Source organism: Stigmatopora nigra, chromosome 20 (genome assembly GCF_051989575.1).
Source record: "Stigmatopora nigra isolate UIUO_SnigA chromosome 20, RoL_Snig_1.1, whole genome shotgun sequence".
Classification (NCBI taxonomy): Eukaryota; Metazoa; Chordata; class Actinopteri; order Syngnathiformes; family Syngnathidae; genus Stigmatopora; species Stigmatopora nigra.
In genome coordinates, this window is record NC_135527.1 from 3,972,130 (window position 1) to 3,988,843 (window position 16,714).

General features: G+C 41.9%; 1 protein-coding gene and 3 non-coding genes across 4 annotated transcripts; 1 reads left to right on the top strand and 3 right to left on the bottom strand.

Moving 5' to 3' along the window:
* Nucleotides 1-114: 114 nt before the first annotated feature.
* LOC144213397 (uncharacterized) lies at nucleotides 115-6,144 on the bottom strand. Its single transcript, XM_077741842.1, has 2 exons — nucleotides 5,744-6,144; nucleotides 115-3,229 (listed from the first exon to the last, which is right to left on the bottom strand). The coding sequence occupies exon 2, from the start codon at nucleotides 2,340-2,342 to the stop codon at nucleotides 1,092-1,094; it is 1,251 nt and encodes a 416-aa protein (XP_077597968.1). The 5' UTR covers nucleotides 2,343-3,229; nucleotides 5,744-6,144; the 3' UTR covers nucleotides 115-1,091.
* A 371-nt stretch (nucleotides 6,145-6,515) lies between these two features.
* trnal-uag (transfer RNA leucine (anticodon UAG)) lies at nucleotides 6,516-6,597 on the top strand. Its single transcript has one exon. It is a non-coding gene; the product is annotated as a tRNA-Leu (tRNA).
* Nucleotides 6,598-12,808: 6,211 nt separating this feature from the next.
* trnap-agg (transfer RNA proline (anticodon AGG)) lies at nucleotides 12,809-12,880 on the bottom strand. Its single transcript has one exon. It is a non-coding gene; the product is annotated as a tRNA-Pro (tRNA).
* An 854-nt stretch (nucleotides 12,881-13,734) lies between these two features.
* Nucleotides 13,735-13,808, bottom strand: trnai-aau (transfer RNA isoleucine (anticodon AAU)). Its single transcript has one exon. It is a non-coding gene; the product is annotated as a tRNA-Ile (tRNA).
* Between the last annotated feature and the right edge of the window lie 2,906 nt (nucleotides 13,809-16,714).

Below are 16,714 nucleotides of genomic sequence, written 5' to 3' on the forward strand. Positions count from 1 at the left end.
TGCATCCGTAGTATGTTGGGACTCGTGACAAGTTTCCTGGGACGCACAGTTTTCAGACAAGCGAATCCCTGGGACTCGCAGTGTGCCAATTGTAAAATTATCACTGGTGAAGTATATAAAATCTTCAACAAACCAATGCCGGTTACTTATACAAGCCTTAAACATACAAATGCACTTATATAAACCCTCAATATACTTATATAGACATTAAACATAAATTATAATACAAAATATAGCACTGAATCAACTTCAATTTGAAGAATTTCAACTTATGAACACTTTCAACTTATGAACACTTTCAACTTATGAACACTTTCAACTTATGAACACTTTCAACTTATGAACACTTTCAACTTATGAACACTTTCAACTTATGAACACTTTCAACTTATGAACACTTTCAACTTATGAACACTTTCAACTTATGAACAAGCGATCGGAACCTAACTCCTTCGTAAGTAGGGGAGCAGTACAGTAATACCTTGACATACAAGTGTTCCAACATATGGGACAAATTTGAGATATGAGCCTACCAGATGGTTCCCAAATGAGTCAGTAGTAAATTAGAGCAAATTTGATGGGTTTTTTTTAGGATGGAAATGGCTTAATTTATATTTTGTGCATTTCTATTGGAAGAATTGACTTGAGATACGAGTCAATTGACATAGTAGCTCAATCCCGCAATGAACAAGTATTTTAAGGTAATACTGTATTTGAAGTGTGGATTGTTATTACACATTAAAAAGTGTAAACATTATTTTCAGAATGCAAAATACAAATATACTTTGATTACAATGATCTTTCATACAGAATTTGATGAAACAATCAAAGCCGTCCTTGGCTATTGCTTGTCACAACACATTTGCATATTTTAAGTCATCCTTACGACTAAATCTCTGGCAAGAAGCTGAGCAGGAAAGGGGTTTCTGACCGATGTGGGCAATTATGTTTTTAAGATATTCCTGCCACAAATTGGGGAAAAAGGTGCTTTACTCCTGTGTGGGTTGTTGAGACTTCTTTTTAGGTTCCCTTATGTGAAAATGTTGGAACATTAATATCTCCTGGAAAATGTTTTTGAATTGTGTAGCTTTTTAATTGGGCTGTTGTAGCGCATCTGTGCTCACAGACTGAGCAGGAAAACATTGTTCTCCAGTGTGGGTTAATAAGTGTTCTTCTAAGCTTCTCTTTCGGGAAAATGTCCGACCACAAACTGAACATGAAAATGGTTTTTCACCAGTGTGGGTTCTTGCATGGCTAATTAAGTTTTCCTTCTGTATGAATCTTTCACCACAAACTGAACAAGAAAATGTTTTTTCACCTGTGTGGGTTCTTGTGTGGGTTTTTAAGTTTCCTTTTGTAGAAAAGGCTTTACTGCAAACTGAACACAAAAATGGTTTTTCACCAGTGTGTGTTCTTGCATGCCTATTTAAGTCTCCAATCTGTGTGAATTTTTGACCACAAACTGAACACGAAAATGGTTTTTCACCAGTGTGGGTTCTTATGTGTTTTTTTAAGCTTGACTTCACTGTGAATCTTTGACCACAAGCTGAACATGAAAATGGTTTTTCACCTGTGTGTATTCTTGCATGGCTAATTAAGTTTCCCTTCTGTGTGAATCTTTCACCACAAACTGAACACGAAAATGGTTTTTCACCAGTGTGGGTTCTTATGTGTTTTTTTAAGCTTGCCTTCACTGTGAATCTTTGACCACAAACTGAACATGAAAATGGTTTTTCACCAGTGTGGGTTCTTATGTGTCTTTTTAAGCTTCCCTTCTCTGTGAATCTTTGACTACAAACTGAACATGAAAATTTTTTTTCACCTGTGTGGGTTCTTGTGTGCCTTTTTAAGCTTTCTTTTGTAGAAAAGGCTTTACTGCAAACTGAACATGAAAATGGTTTTTCACCAGTGTGGGTTCTTGCATGACAAATTAAGTATTCCTTCTTTGTGAATCTTTGACCACAAACTGAGCATGAAAATGTTTTTTTACCAGTGTGTAATCTTGCATGAATATCTAAGCTTCCCTTCTGTGTGAATCGTTGACCACAAACTGAACACGAAAATGGTTTTTCACCTGTGTGTGTTCTTGCATGGCTAATTAAGCTTCCCTTCACTGTGAATCTTTGACCACAGACTGAACACGAAAATGGTTTTTCACCTGTGTGGGTTTTTGTGTGGGTTTTTAAGTTGCCTTTTTTAGAAAAGGCTTTACTGCAAACTGAACACGAAAATGGTTTTTCACCAGTGTGGGTTCTTGTGTGTCTTTTTAAGCTTCCCTCCTCTGTGAATGCTTTACCACAAACTGAACACGAAAATGGTTTTTCACCTGTGTATTCTTGCATGGCTAATTAATCTTGCCTTCACTGTGAATCTTTGACCACAAACTGAACATGAAAATGGTTTTTCACCTGTGTGGGTTCTTGTGTGCCTTTTTAAGCTTTCTTTTTTAGAAAAGGCTTTACTGCAAACTGAACATGAAAATGGTTTTTCACCAGTGTGGGTTCTTGAATGACAAATTAAGTATTCCTTCCGTGTGAATCTTTGACCACAAACTGAGCATGAAAATGGTTTTTCACCTTGTGTAATCTTGCATGCATATCTAAGCTTCCCTTCTGTGTGAATCGTTGACCACAAACTGAACACGAAAATGGTTTTTCACCTGTGTGCGTTCTTGCATGACAAATTAAGTGTTCCTTCACTGTGAATCTTTGACCACAAACTGAACATGAAAATGGTTTTTCACCCGTGTGGGTTCTTGTGTGTATTTTCAAAGAAGACTTTTTCCCAAAGGTTTTGCCACACTGAAAGCATTTGCAGAGTTTGTCAACGCTGGGATTATTCATATCATCATCATCATCAAGCAACTTGTTGCCATCTGATAAAGGAGAAATTACATTTTCTGCTCGCCATCCTCCTTCCTCCTTTTTGATTGGAAGTTGCTCTTCTATTTGTTTTAGAGGGAACTCTGGCTCCTCCTCTTTAATTAGGGGCCATGTTTTGGTGTTTGCAGGCTCCGCCCCTCCACTGGCCACACCCAGAACATCTTCTTTCTTCAGTAACTCACCAAGAGACCAGGTGAAATCATCTTCCTCTCTTTTGATTGGAAGTTGCTCGTCTCCCATTTGTTGTTGAGAGAACTGTAGCTTCTCCTCTTTGATTTGGGGGAGCTCAACTTCCCCTTCAAGGTCAACAGACTCTTGCCCATCAGCACTACGATCATTTCTGAAACCTTCAAGGACACAAACATAATTGATTAACCATTTTCTAATTATAAAATGCCTGAATTTCTTGTTCCCAGAAATGAAACCAAACGGAAGAGGGTGCCATACATTCATTTTGTCTCAATGCAGTACTTACTACTGTATTATTTTCTTCAACAGCAACACGAGTTGAAAACTGTTTATAGGTGCATTTTTCAAAGTAAGGCACTATTAGTTAGAAGTTTCTTCACTGGTGATGTATCTCCTTAAAATTAGTCAAATCTTTTTTGGAGCCCTTTCATTGTAAACATTCTCTTTTATGTTTTAGATTTTAATTTAATAAAAATGCTTTCACCAAAGGGGAGACAGTAAAAAAGCATTAACTTTTATTAAGTAGCAGCTCTATTATTATTCGGGGGATTAATGAGATTGAAATAGAGGTAAAGTCTGATTGGACACTCAATTTTCCCTAGGTACGAGTGTGAGCGTGAATGGTTGTTTTTCTCCTCGTGCTCTGCGATGGGCTGGTCACCGATTCAAGGTGTTCCTCGCCTCTGGCCTGAAGGCAGCCGAGATAGGCCCAAGCACCCCATAACAAGATTTAGCATATCAGAAAATGAATGAAGGGATCAAAAACAGTGGGAGAAGACCAACGTAGCCTCGGCAGCAAATCTCGACTGGGTAGATGGTGCATTTCCAGACAATTTTCTGGCACTTGGCTGCCAGATTCAAGTATTCGGCCTTCTTGCCTTCGAAGTTGGTCTCGATCCCCTCCTTTGATGGTACTGGTAGTTCTATGAGGTGAAGCGCTCTTGCTTTGGAAGACCATACCTCTATGTCTGTGCGGATTGATGTAGTGAATATCTCCGAGGATAGTTAATATTCTTTGTATTTATAAGCTGCATTTGAATTTTAGCATTAACTTTGAACTAGCTTCGCAGGCCGCATCACGGAATGGTAGTGGGCGGGGCTTGGCCCTCGGCCGCAACTTTGAGACCATTCGCTAATCTTTATTTTTTTCCAAGATGGCACCGTTCACAAGGCTGGCGGTGGCAGTAGCTCTGCCCACTCTTGTGTCTTTCGTGTTTTTACAGTCCTAACTTTTTTAATGACATTTTAATATATTGATAATACATCGATTTTTACTTTACTTTGTACTATATACTTTGATGTTCGTACAACCATCTTTGTTCTGTTAGCTTGGCTTCTTTCTGCTACTTCTTTTTTGGAACCATTCAGCCATGCCTACGCTCTCATACACATGGGACTAGCTGTTACAATACGCAGCAAAAGGAGCAACACCTCAATACCGGTGGATATTCGGTGCAGGACAAAAGTGGCGTGAGAAGAGGCAACACCTCTGACCAATCATTCCATCATGGGCTTCATAATTACCAGGCCAGAAACGGAGTCGAGGAGTTCTACTCTCCTACTCTTGTCTTCAGCTCCACACTTCTGAGGAACTGTGTGGATAAGCTTGGAAGAGTAACTCTGCATATTCTCTACCTCAGTCACAGGTTGCAGAAGTTCCCCATCTTGTGGAAGACTTCCTGTGTGTTGTTCCAAAAAAGACTGCGCTACAATGGTAAACAGCCTCTCATGTCATAGCCACCTGGCTTGATCGCATCTCGACATTTTGATCATATCGCAGGCGGACTATTCGATCTAAATTTTCATCGTACCACGAGCATGTTGTAGGTTGAGGTACCACTGTACAAGAATATTTCATGTTCAGAACAATACATCATGGTGGGCAGCAATGTTTTATCTGAATACAAGGTTACTTTAAAGTTACAGAAAACATACCTGTCAACCTCTGCCGTTAACTGCCCTTATAAATGATTATGATTCCCCGTACAAACCCCCCAAAAACTGTACACACACCGTACGACGTATGTTTACGCGCGGTAACTCATTTCTTACTGTGTGGCTCATCCAAGCGTGTTTCCACGATATTTACCCCATGTATATCTACGCATGTGCATGTCATCTTTTACCGATATTGCCGTACCCACCTCTAAAACAATACATACGATTGAGGATAATTTTTGCTGGTATACCGTGACAATAGTAACGATCGATGACAGTAGCGTTGTTGGCTACCAGCCTACGAAACTATCTGGATTTAAGCCAAAATGGTCTCCTTGAGATCGGTTATCATAAATATTGGCGATTTTTGTATTTCCCCGAACAAAAGTCGGTGTATGGCGTACATGATTTGAAATGGTAAGAAAACGTATAACATACGTATAAAACTTACAAATTGACAGGTATGAGAACAGATATCTAAAGGAAGATGTTGCAGATTAAAGGCATGAATATTGAGCAGCTGGCGACATCTAGTGGTTTATTATTGTAGCACGTTCTCAGTTCTACTAATAATGCTAAGCGCTGTCATGCTTCGATTCATTCAATAAAGTCACGATCAGAAACAACATTGCCCACCCCGTTAAATATTTCATTATGAAATATCAATCGTGTAACATAAAGTATTATGTATAGTATGTTGGTCTATTATGCAATAATGACTAAAGTGAACGTACCTTCGAGTTTGTGTAGAGCAACTTTAACTTGCATCATTTTGCTAACAATAGAATGTTGATGACATGAGAGATCCTCTTGCACGCTATTAAGTTCCATCTGAAACTTTGCAGCAACCGGCGGCGTTCTCGCGGGCATTTTTCACACTTTTTGTCTTCGTTTGACGAAGTACTGATGCAGACGACGTGTTCCTTTGTTAGCTACCAGCTAGGCTAGGCTAAAGTACGACTCCCAAAACGGCGTGAAGAAAAAACGGACTGGCCTCCAATTCCGAAAACTATTTAATGTTGAGCATGTTGTCGAGGTTTAGTTTCATTTAAGTTCAATAAAATTGAGGAGAAACAAGAAGCGCACAAACAAAAAGTTAAAATCCTAGCCATGCAGAAATGAACACCCCACCCCTTCTTCCTCTTTAGGTTTTTCGGTTGGAGGCAGCCAACGTACTGCAGCATTATCGCCCTCTACTGTCTCAGTACCTCACGCCAGGTTCTCAATTCAGATTTTAAACAGAGGGGGTGATAATGTTAAATTTGGTCTCCTAATGCCACAGCGTGAAGAGAGCAGCTCGAAGTCCAGTTCGAGTCTAGCTAGCCGTGACACTAAATCGAAAAGCGACATTTTGAGAAAAAGTTAGGTAATTTTAAGAACATTTGCTTTAAATGATACATTGTGTTTCATCTTATTGCAAGTAACAAATTACATGTTTCAATATTTAAATATAAGGGTGTTTAAGGTTCATTTACAATTAATGCATGCGCTACTTAAAGTCCCAATGGTAGTGTGGCCGAGCGGTCTAAGGCGTTGGATGTAGGCTCCAGTCTCTCAGGAGGCATGGGTTCAAATCCCACCACTGCCAATAATTCATGCACTGAATACGTATAATTTGTTCTTAGTGCGTATGGCTCTTCACTAACCTGGAAGACATAATATGAAACCATGGGTGAGAAAGCTGAGTCCCGTTCTCACTATTATGAGTGTTGTTTTTGCACACCACCGTGCCACTGACGGTGCCTCAAGCTTTGCGTTAATCATTATGAATTTTTTATAAGACCCAGTTTTGCATATCAAAAGTGTAACGATGTTAAAGAATTCAGAGATTTTTGTGTTTTAAAAGTAGGAATATTAAATTAAATGCACACAATTTCACCTGTGCGGCTTAGTGTCATGAGTGGTTAGCGTGTTGGCTTCACATCTCTGGGGTCTTGGTTTCAAAGCCAGGTCATGTCCATCTATGTGGAGTTTGCATGTTCTCCCTGTGCCTACGTGGGTTTCCTCTGGATTACTCTGGTTACCTCCCACATTCCCAAAACATGCATGGTAGGTTGATTGGACATTCTAGATTGCCCCTAGGTATGGCTGTGTGTATGCGTAATTGTCCGTTTCCTTGTGCCCTGCAATCAGCTGGCCATTGATTCAACATGTCCCCCGCTTCTGGCCCGGAGACAGCTAGGATTGGCTCTAGTATGCAGGGGTTTCATGACCCTAAAGAGGATAAAGCGGTTCAGAAATGAGATGAGAGATGATAGACAGTTTCAGGAATTTTTACTTTTAAATTCTGGATCTAAAGAATACTACAATTTAAGAATATAAATTGTTTATGACTGTCAAAAAGTCTGATATGTTAGTTTCAACCCCACCAACATTTTGCTTGTAGCATTCTGCTAAAAGAGATGCCTCCCTAAAAAGCCGAGGAGTTAGAATGCATTGATTTTTGGGCTGAGCAGACCACTACTGCTGCGGTCTTTTCTTACCCAGTACTTGGTATGAAGCTGAATGCAGCACCTAGGATTGGTCAGTTACATGACCTGAAGTTCAGGACGTCCATATTGTAATGTCTATATTGGGCAGTGGCGCTCCGTGACCCTCGAATAGTAATGACTATTTTTTATATTTATATATATATATATATATATATATATATATATATATATATATATATATATATATATATATATATATATATATATATATATATATATATATATATATATATATATATATATATATATATATATATATATATATATATATATATATATATATATATATATATATATATATATATATATATATATATATATATATATATATATATATATATATATATATATATATATATATATATATATATATATATATATATATATATATATATATATATATATATATATATATAGTACTTACAATAATTGGCAGTTATTGCCTGCCGAATTTACTTTTTTACTTTAAATGTGCGGCACACACTTCAAAAAAGGATCAGGTTTCCCTGGGAAATGCCTTTGCTGATAAGACAGCGAAGGAAGCTGCGGGGAGACCCTTTATTGGGATGATTGACTCTGTATATAAAAACAATATACTATCGGAAGACATTTTGGCAAAAATGCAGATACAGAGTCCACAATTGGAATTTAAAAAATGGATTGACAATGGGGCAAAATTAAAAGATGGGGTTTATACCAGTATCGAGGGGAAGCCAATCTTACCAAAAAACTTGTTTAGATGGGCTGCTATTTTGAGTCATGGGAAGTTACATGTCTCAACAGGGGGGATGGTGGCCTTGGTGCAGCGCCACTACAAGACGTACGGTTTTAATTTATACGCAAAACATTTCTGTAGAGCATGTTTGATTTGTGCTCGGCATAATTCCCAAGGGGCCGTACGGCCAAAACGCGGACAATTCCCAAAAGCTACATATCCATTTCAAAAAATACATATGGATTTTATTGAATTAAGTAAGAGTGCAGGGAAAAAATATTGTTTAGTCATTGTAGATGCCTTTTCAAAATGGGTTGAGATTTTCCCAGCAAAAACCACGGATGCTTTAACAGTAGCAAAGGCATTATGAAAGGATATAATTCCAAGATATGGAATACCAGAAACCATCTATAGTGATAATGGTACTCATTTTGTTAATAAAATAATTGAAGGAATTGGCACTAGGTTCCATATTTCGCTGCGAAATCATTGCGCATACCATCCACAATCAGCTGGCCTTGTTGAAAGAATGAATGGAACCATAAAAAATAGACTAAAAAAATGCATGGAAGAAACAAAAAGGCCATGGACAGAATGCATTGATTTAGTAAAATTATATATTAACATCACGGCTTCAAATGGACTAACCCCATATGAAGTCCTGTTCGGTAGACCCTACAAATTACCATTATTCACTACACAATGGGAATTAGGTGATGAGGCAAATTTAGCAGACTACATGCGAAAATCTTTAGAAAAGCGCACCGAACTTAAGTTACCAGAGGGAGATTTTGCTTCTCAACAGGAAACGGACGAAGCGACAGTGGTTCCTGGAGACTGGGTGCTGATACGCAGCATTAAAAAGAAACACTGGAGCGACGCCAAGTGGGAAGGTCCATACCAAGTGTTACTGACCACCCCAACTGCTATCAAGATAGCTGAGAGAGCTACCTGGATCCATCTTTCCCACAGTAAGAGGGTTATCTCAATTGAAACGTTCCAAAGGAAAACTCTCCCAGAGAAACCAAAAGGTCATGTTAAAAACAAAAACAATCATTGCCCTTAGGGCAATGGGATTGATGTTTGTGATTCTATTTCCATCCACAGTAGGGCTGCTTTCTACAATTGGAGAAAGAGGAGGAGGCGTTTCAATCGAAGATACACCTTCTTACAAAAGGGTAAAAAGGGAAGCTGTCCCTGGGAAAAAATTATACGACATGATAACACCCACCAAATCAAATTTACAAACGTGTTTCAAAGATATTGTTCCAAGGGAAAACGCACACACAATATTCTGTTTTCCAGAAAATAAGACCGCGGAAATCTACCTTTTCTGGGAGAAATTAACTTTAGAAACACGATTATCCCAAACAACATACAAGGGATCAGCCTATGGGGGAGGGTATGAGTGGTATATAACGGTTCAGTATGAGGATTGGGGGAGCCTTGTCGCAGAAACTGGTCAAGATTGGAAAACGTGGAGTACACAACCTTGCGCGAAAATCATCAGACCCCTGATAAAATTAACCCATACGTTGAAAGGATTGAAGATAGTGATCCAAACGGAAAAAATTAAATGTGGAAAAGGGCCTTGTCAAATGTATTTCCTAAGACCATGGGCAAGTGGGGAAGACATGTTTTTCAAATTCTACATTTGTGTCTCAACAGAAATAAAAACGCTTATGGATCTTGAGGGAGAAAATTTGGAGAAGGGGACGCCCGGTTCGGCCATAATCAGATTAAAGGGGAAAATGACCAGGGATGAGGAATTCATTACTGCGACAGGGGTTTCCCAAACATGGAATAATTGGTTACTGCTAATGGGAAGTACAGTTGGCGCTATAAATCAATCTTGTGTAGCATGTATGGGGCCTCGGCCTCTTTTACGAATAATACCCGCGCAGATTACTTTTGATTGTGTAATAGAGGTAATGACAAAAAAAGATGTAAGTCCAAATTGTGAGAAGTGGAATAAGGTATACTCTGTTACAAAAGGAGAAAAGGAGATACCCACATTTTCAAAACATGTTGCCTTTAATCATTTTTCCTGCTTAAACCTTACAGGGCATGGTCTGAAGCTGGGGGCGATAAATGAGACGTGGTGTACCGGCGTTCTAAAAACAACTGCACCCCTAATATCACGATCTGACCTGTGGTGGTGGTGTGGTGGAGATAAAATATACGATTCCTGTCAAAACGCGGCAGGACTATGTGCTTTGGTCTCACTGCTCTTACCAGTGTCTGTTTTTCCATCCACAGTGGAGGAGATACAATTGGCGGCCCAAAATTCGGAGATGCTGAAGGGTCGTCCCTCCCGACATCGTCGAGAGGCATGGAGGGAAGGAGATCCAACATACATTGATGCGATTGGCATCCCCCGGGGCGTACCAGATGAGTATAAGCTGGCTAATCAAATCGCAGCAGGTTGGGAGTCTATCTTCCTTCTAATCACCCCAAACAAAAATGTGGATAGAATAAATTACTTACATTACAATGTCCAAAAACTCGGAAATTATACTGAACAGGGATTTGTGGCCATAAAGGAGCAACTGGCAGCTACCAGTCTGATGGCGTTCCAGGATCGCATAGCGCTGGATATGATCCTTGCTGAAACAGGGGGCGTGTGTGCAATGTTTGGAAAAGAATGTTGCACCTTCATACCGAACAACACGTCACCCAGTGGATCTCTCACCAGGGCCATTACTGGCCTGCAAACACTGAACCGCAATATGCAAGAGCATTCTGGAGTAGATACGTCCGCATTGTCAGATTGGTGGGATAAGACCTTTGGAAAATATAAAGATTTGGCTACATCATTCATGGTGACTTTAGGCACAATTACCGCTATCCTAACATTGTGTGGGTGCTGTATTATCCCCTGTTTGCGCTCCTTGCTAAGCCGACTTATAGCTACTGCAATTGCCCCTACAAATTCTAAAGTACATGAGTTGTATCTTATGGGACGGCTTGGGGAAAGCAGTGAGGTCCAGGAGTACGGTAAATCCGAGGACCAATTGGACGAATATAATTATGTTCTTTCTCTTTCAGACCAGCCATGGGAGTAGGGAGTAGGCGGGAAAAATCACAGTAACCCGACATTACCATTTAGTGATTACTAAGAAATGACTAATAACATACATATTATAAAAACGGGGGAATGTTGGGTTTATTCTGTTTTATTATTATAATAGTTATATTAATTCATTTCTTTATTAAATCAATCTCTTTCTTTTCTTTGTATTAATTCATTACTTTGTTAAATCATTCTCTTTCTGTTTTTCAAAAGTCTTGAGGTCACGCCAAGTCATCTTTAACCTAGACAGCCTGTTCCAGGATGGTTATACAAACAATCCACCCAATCTCGGTCCTTGAGATTTGGTGGGCCCTTGGTGACGAGGACAGGGCTATTCGGACAATAACAAGAATATTGTTATCGTTATGTAACCGTACACTTCGGGTTTTTCTGTATGTAACGATTATATGATTATGATTATATTATATGATTCTTAGGTCAAGGAGGTTGTATAATTACTCTAATCTAAATGTTGTTAGGTCTAGTCCCTGTTTTTGTTATTAGTAAAATACCTTGATTGTTATTGTAGTCCCAGATGTTGTTTTTACTCATACGCGATGGAATGATCAACAACTCTGTAACTTGTGACCATAAGAATAGGACGAAAATGTCTATTCGAGGAGACGTTCGGAAGTCGTAAGGTGACGGTTGCTGTAACGCTCCCCTTCGGAGGCTTTTTATCTGTTGTATCCATTTCTATTTAATTAAATGTCAATAATTGAATAAGATGTCTTCCTGCAGTTATTGATAATTACGGACGAAGGTAATTATTAATGAACCTAAGACACATGTTAATGCGTTAATGGTCTTTTTTTCTGTTTATGTTTCATATGTACTGTTTACGGATGCAGTTTCTTATATGTATCGTATCTTGTGCTGACCCGGACCATCTGTCAGATTTTCAAAGTCAATGCGGCCCCCGAGCCGAAAAGTTTGCCCACCCCTGCTCTAAACGGACGAGCCAGGTGTGCCCATACAATGACACTTTTTTCCTTAAGTGGCTAATTTCCCATATGACCCCATCATAGATCATAATTCGACAAAACCAGGGCTTGTCCAGGAGTTGGACCTGGGACCTCTTACACCCTGAGCGAGAAATCATAACACTTGACCAACGAGCCAGACGTCCTCTTATAACGACACTTTTTTCTCAGGTGGCTTATGGCCTATATTACCCCACCATAGATCACAATTCGACAAAATTTGGTCTTGTCCGGATTTTGCTTCCGGGACCTCTCGCACCCTGAGCTAGAATCACACCACCACACCAACGAGCCAGGAGTTCCCATACCGTGACACTTTTTTTACTCAGGTGGTAAATGTGCCATATCACCCCCATGATAGATCACAATTTGACAAAATAACAGCTCATCAGGGAGTTGGACCCAGGACCTCTTGCACTGAAAGCGAGAGTTAAATCACTAGAACAACAGGCCAGATGTGCTCTTAGATTTCACTTTTTCTCTCAGGTGAAGTGTGTGACATATCAACCCCATAATATCACAATTCAACAAAGCATGGGCTCGTCCGGGAGTTGGACCCGGGACCTCTCACACCCTAAGCGAGAATCATACCACTAGACCAACGAACCAGATGTGCTCACAAAGTCACACTTTTTTCCACAGGTGAAATATGTGACAGATATTAGTTGGACCCAGGACCTCTCGCATCCAAAGTGAGAATCATACCACAAAACCAAAGGCGCCCAAACAATTACACTTTTTTTCTAAGATGGCTGATCTCCCACATCACACCGTCATATATCACAATTTGACAAAGCGAGTGCTCATCCAGAAGTTACACCCGCGACCTCCCACACATTAAGTAAGAATCACAGCACTAGACCAATGAGCCAGATACGCTCATTTAACAACCCTTTTTTTCTCAGATGCCTAATGTCCCGTACCACCCCATAGATCACAATTCGACAAAGCAAGGGCTCGTCCGGGAGATGGACCCGGGACTTATGGCACCCTAAGCAAGAATAATACAACTAGACCAAGATTCCTAGGGTGCCCAATTAGTGACACTTTTTTTCTTATCTCAGGTGGCCAATGTCCCATAATACCCCACCATAGATAACAATTTTAGCAAAGCAAGGGCTCATGCAGGAGTTGGACCCAAAACCTATTGCACCATAAGCAAGATCATCCCACTAGACCAACATGCCAGGGGTGCCTGTGCAGTGACACTTTTTTCGCTAATCTTCCATATCACCCTATTCACCATATTCACAACAATTTGGGAAGAATAAAAATGTTGTGGGAACGAACCTAGCTTTTATTGCCTCACTGAGATGATTCACATTCTGGGAGGCATCTTCTGCCTTGTGGAGGAGAGAAATCACCAGATCACAGGAAGTGAGGAAATATCAAGACAAGATATTATGTTATGTTAGGGCAAAATACACTGTATTTCACAATTTCAACTACTACAGAGAGGTCTTGGCCTGTGTGGGGGTTGAACCCACGGCTTTGGCGTTATTAGCACCACACTCTGACCAACTGAGTTAACAGGCCATGTGCTGTATGACCCAGGTATTTGAATAATAGCTAAAATGCAACACTTCAACTAGCTAAACACTTATGTTACGGCAAAAGAAGTTGGACTAGGTAATTTTATATGACTTTGGAGAGTTCATGGCCCATATGGAAGTAAAACTCACAGCCTTGGCATTAATGGCACTATTCTGACCAACTGGGCTAACCAGCCATGTACAAAGTGGTCATGATTTTTGTGTGATGACCGTAATTGCCAATGTCAGCTAGCTAAACTGTTATGTTACGGCAAATCATTTTAGGCAATCTTAACTTACTCTAGAGCAGTGCTTCTCAATTATTTTCTGTTAGGCCCCCCCTAGCAAGAAGAAAACTATTCGCGCCCCCCCGTGACTATAAATATAATCATTTTATACAATTGTTATAAGTACAACATGTGAAATGTTGCACTCTCGCAAACATGACAGAAGTAACAATGAGAGCGCCACTGCCAGCTACTGTTGTGGATGCGCAATTACACTTTATACTAGTACGTACGGCCAAATAAAATCCTGCAGAAAGCAGGGATAAGTGGATTCTCAGGATGTCTGGAACACACAAGTGTCATCTGGCACCAGGTGCAGACGGCCAAGAAGGAGAAGAAGGACCTGCATGTGGTATTCTTGGACCTTGCCAATGCATTCGGCTCAGTGCCTCATGAGGTTTTGTGGACAGCGTTCAACTTCTTCCAAGTCCCCGAGTGCATCACAGGTCTGGTCAGAGCCTATTTCCAAGACCTCCAGTTCTGCGTTGCAACACAGACTAGTACAACTGCCTGGCAGCATCTCGAGATTGGCATAATGGCGGGCTGCACCATATCCCCACTGGCGTTTACCATGGCAATGGAGCTTATTATCCGAGCATCCCGATGGGTGGTTGGAGGGGAACGGTTGAAGAGCGGACTGCGTCTTCCTCCAATCAGAGCGTACATGGATGACATGACGACAATAACAACAACAAGCGCATGCACCAAACGCCTGCTGGATAAACTCCAGGGAAACATCAAATGGGCACGAATGGAGATAAAACCCAGCAAATCCCGCAGTATCTCCATTGTCAAAGGCAAGCTCACCAATGAGAGGTTCCATGTCAACAACGAGCCAATACCAACCATTCTGGAGAAGCCTGTCAAAAGTCTTGGCCGCTGGTACAGCGCAGAGCTCAAAGATTCGAAGCAGTTGGAGCAACTCAAGCAAGATACCATCAATGGCCTCAAGCAGATCAACAGCACAGCTCTGCCTGGAAAGCTGAAACTGTGGTGCTTTCAGTTCGGGCTGCTGCCTCGTCTCATGTGGCCAATTTCCATCTATGAGGTCACTATATCCCACGCCAATCGGCTGGAGAGACTGGTGAATTCGCAGGTGAGGAAGTGGCTTGGACTGCCGAGATGCCTGAGCAGCATTGGCTTGTTTGGCAATGGAGTTCTCTCCCTACCAATCTCAGGCCTGACGGAGGAGTACAAATGTGCCAAGTCAAGACTGGAGATGACTCTCAATGAATCCCGGGATCCATTCGTCAGAGGTGCCGCTCCAACCCTAGCAACGGGGAGGAAATGGAGGCCATCTGCAGCAGTTGCGGGGGCAAAGACCGCCCTCCGACACCGGGATATAGTGGGTCATGTCCAACATGGCAGAGGTGGCCTTGGGTTGGAGACAGCAACACCCACCTGGCAAAGGGCTGCCCCAGCTGAACGGCGGCACATGGTGGTGGAGGAAGTGCGCCACCAGGAGGAAGCAGCCAGATGTGCCACAGCGGTCTCCCAGGCTCAGCAAGGCCGCTGGATGAAGTGGGAAGGTGTGGAGAGGAGGAAAATCACGTGGGGCGATCTGTGGAGCATGGAGGCCAATAGGCTAAGCTTCATCATTGGAGCCACATATGATGTCCTGCCCTCTCCAACCAATCTACATGTCTGGTATGGAGAGGACCCAGCCTGCCTCCAGTGTGCAGCCCCGGCAACCCTCAAACACATCTTGGTGGGTTGCAAGACCAGCCTAACGCAGGGAAGATACTCCTGGCGCATCAACCAGGTGTTGAAGTGCCTGGCTGCTGAACTCGAGAGCAGGAGGGTAACCACCAATGCCTTGCCTCTCCAGACTACAGTCCCACAGAAAACAACTTTTGTTCGGGAAGGGGAGAAGAGAGGAACCAAGACATCTCCTCCGGATCCAGGCCCACTGAACGCTGCCCGGGACTGGGAAATGCGGGTGGACCTCACCCAGAGACTCACCTTCCCACCAGAAATTGCAACAACCAACCTGCGCCCCGATCTGGTCCTCTGGTCCAAATCCTGCCGGCGTGTCTTCATTGTTGAGCTCACCGTCCCATGGGAAGAGGCCATCGATGAAGCATTTGAGCGGAAGAGGCTGCGATATACCAACTTAGCAGCTGAAGCAGAGGGGCGGGGCTGGAGCGTAAAGGTGTGGCCGGTGGAGGTGGGCTGTCGAGGCTTTGTTGCCAAGTCCACCACAAGGCTCCTGAAGGAAGTAGCGATTAGGGGGCAGGCCCAACGGAAGGCAATTAAAGAACTTGCCACTGCAGCGGAACGGAGCAGTCACTGGCTGTGGCTGAAACGTAAGGATGCAACATGGGCTGCCAATTGATCGCGTGGTTCCACCTTGCGCCACACACCCGGGGCTGATCATCCTGTGGTGGGCCAACCTCTGCAGAGGGTGTCTTGTTATAAGTGGCCGAAACACCCAATGACGTGTGGGGCAAACAACTGATGTTGTTGTTGTTGTTGTTGTTGTTGTTAAATCACCTCAGCCGCCTGAGGATGGTCCTCAGATGCGGTAGACTGCCTTGGGGGAGGGAGACGAGTTCTGACATTGTTTGACCGATCTGACGTTGGTGTCGTTCTGCGAGCAGTGCCGGACACCGTAGCCAGAGAT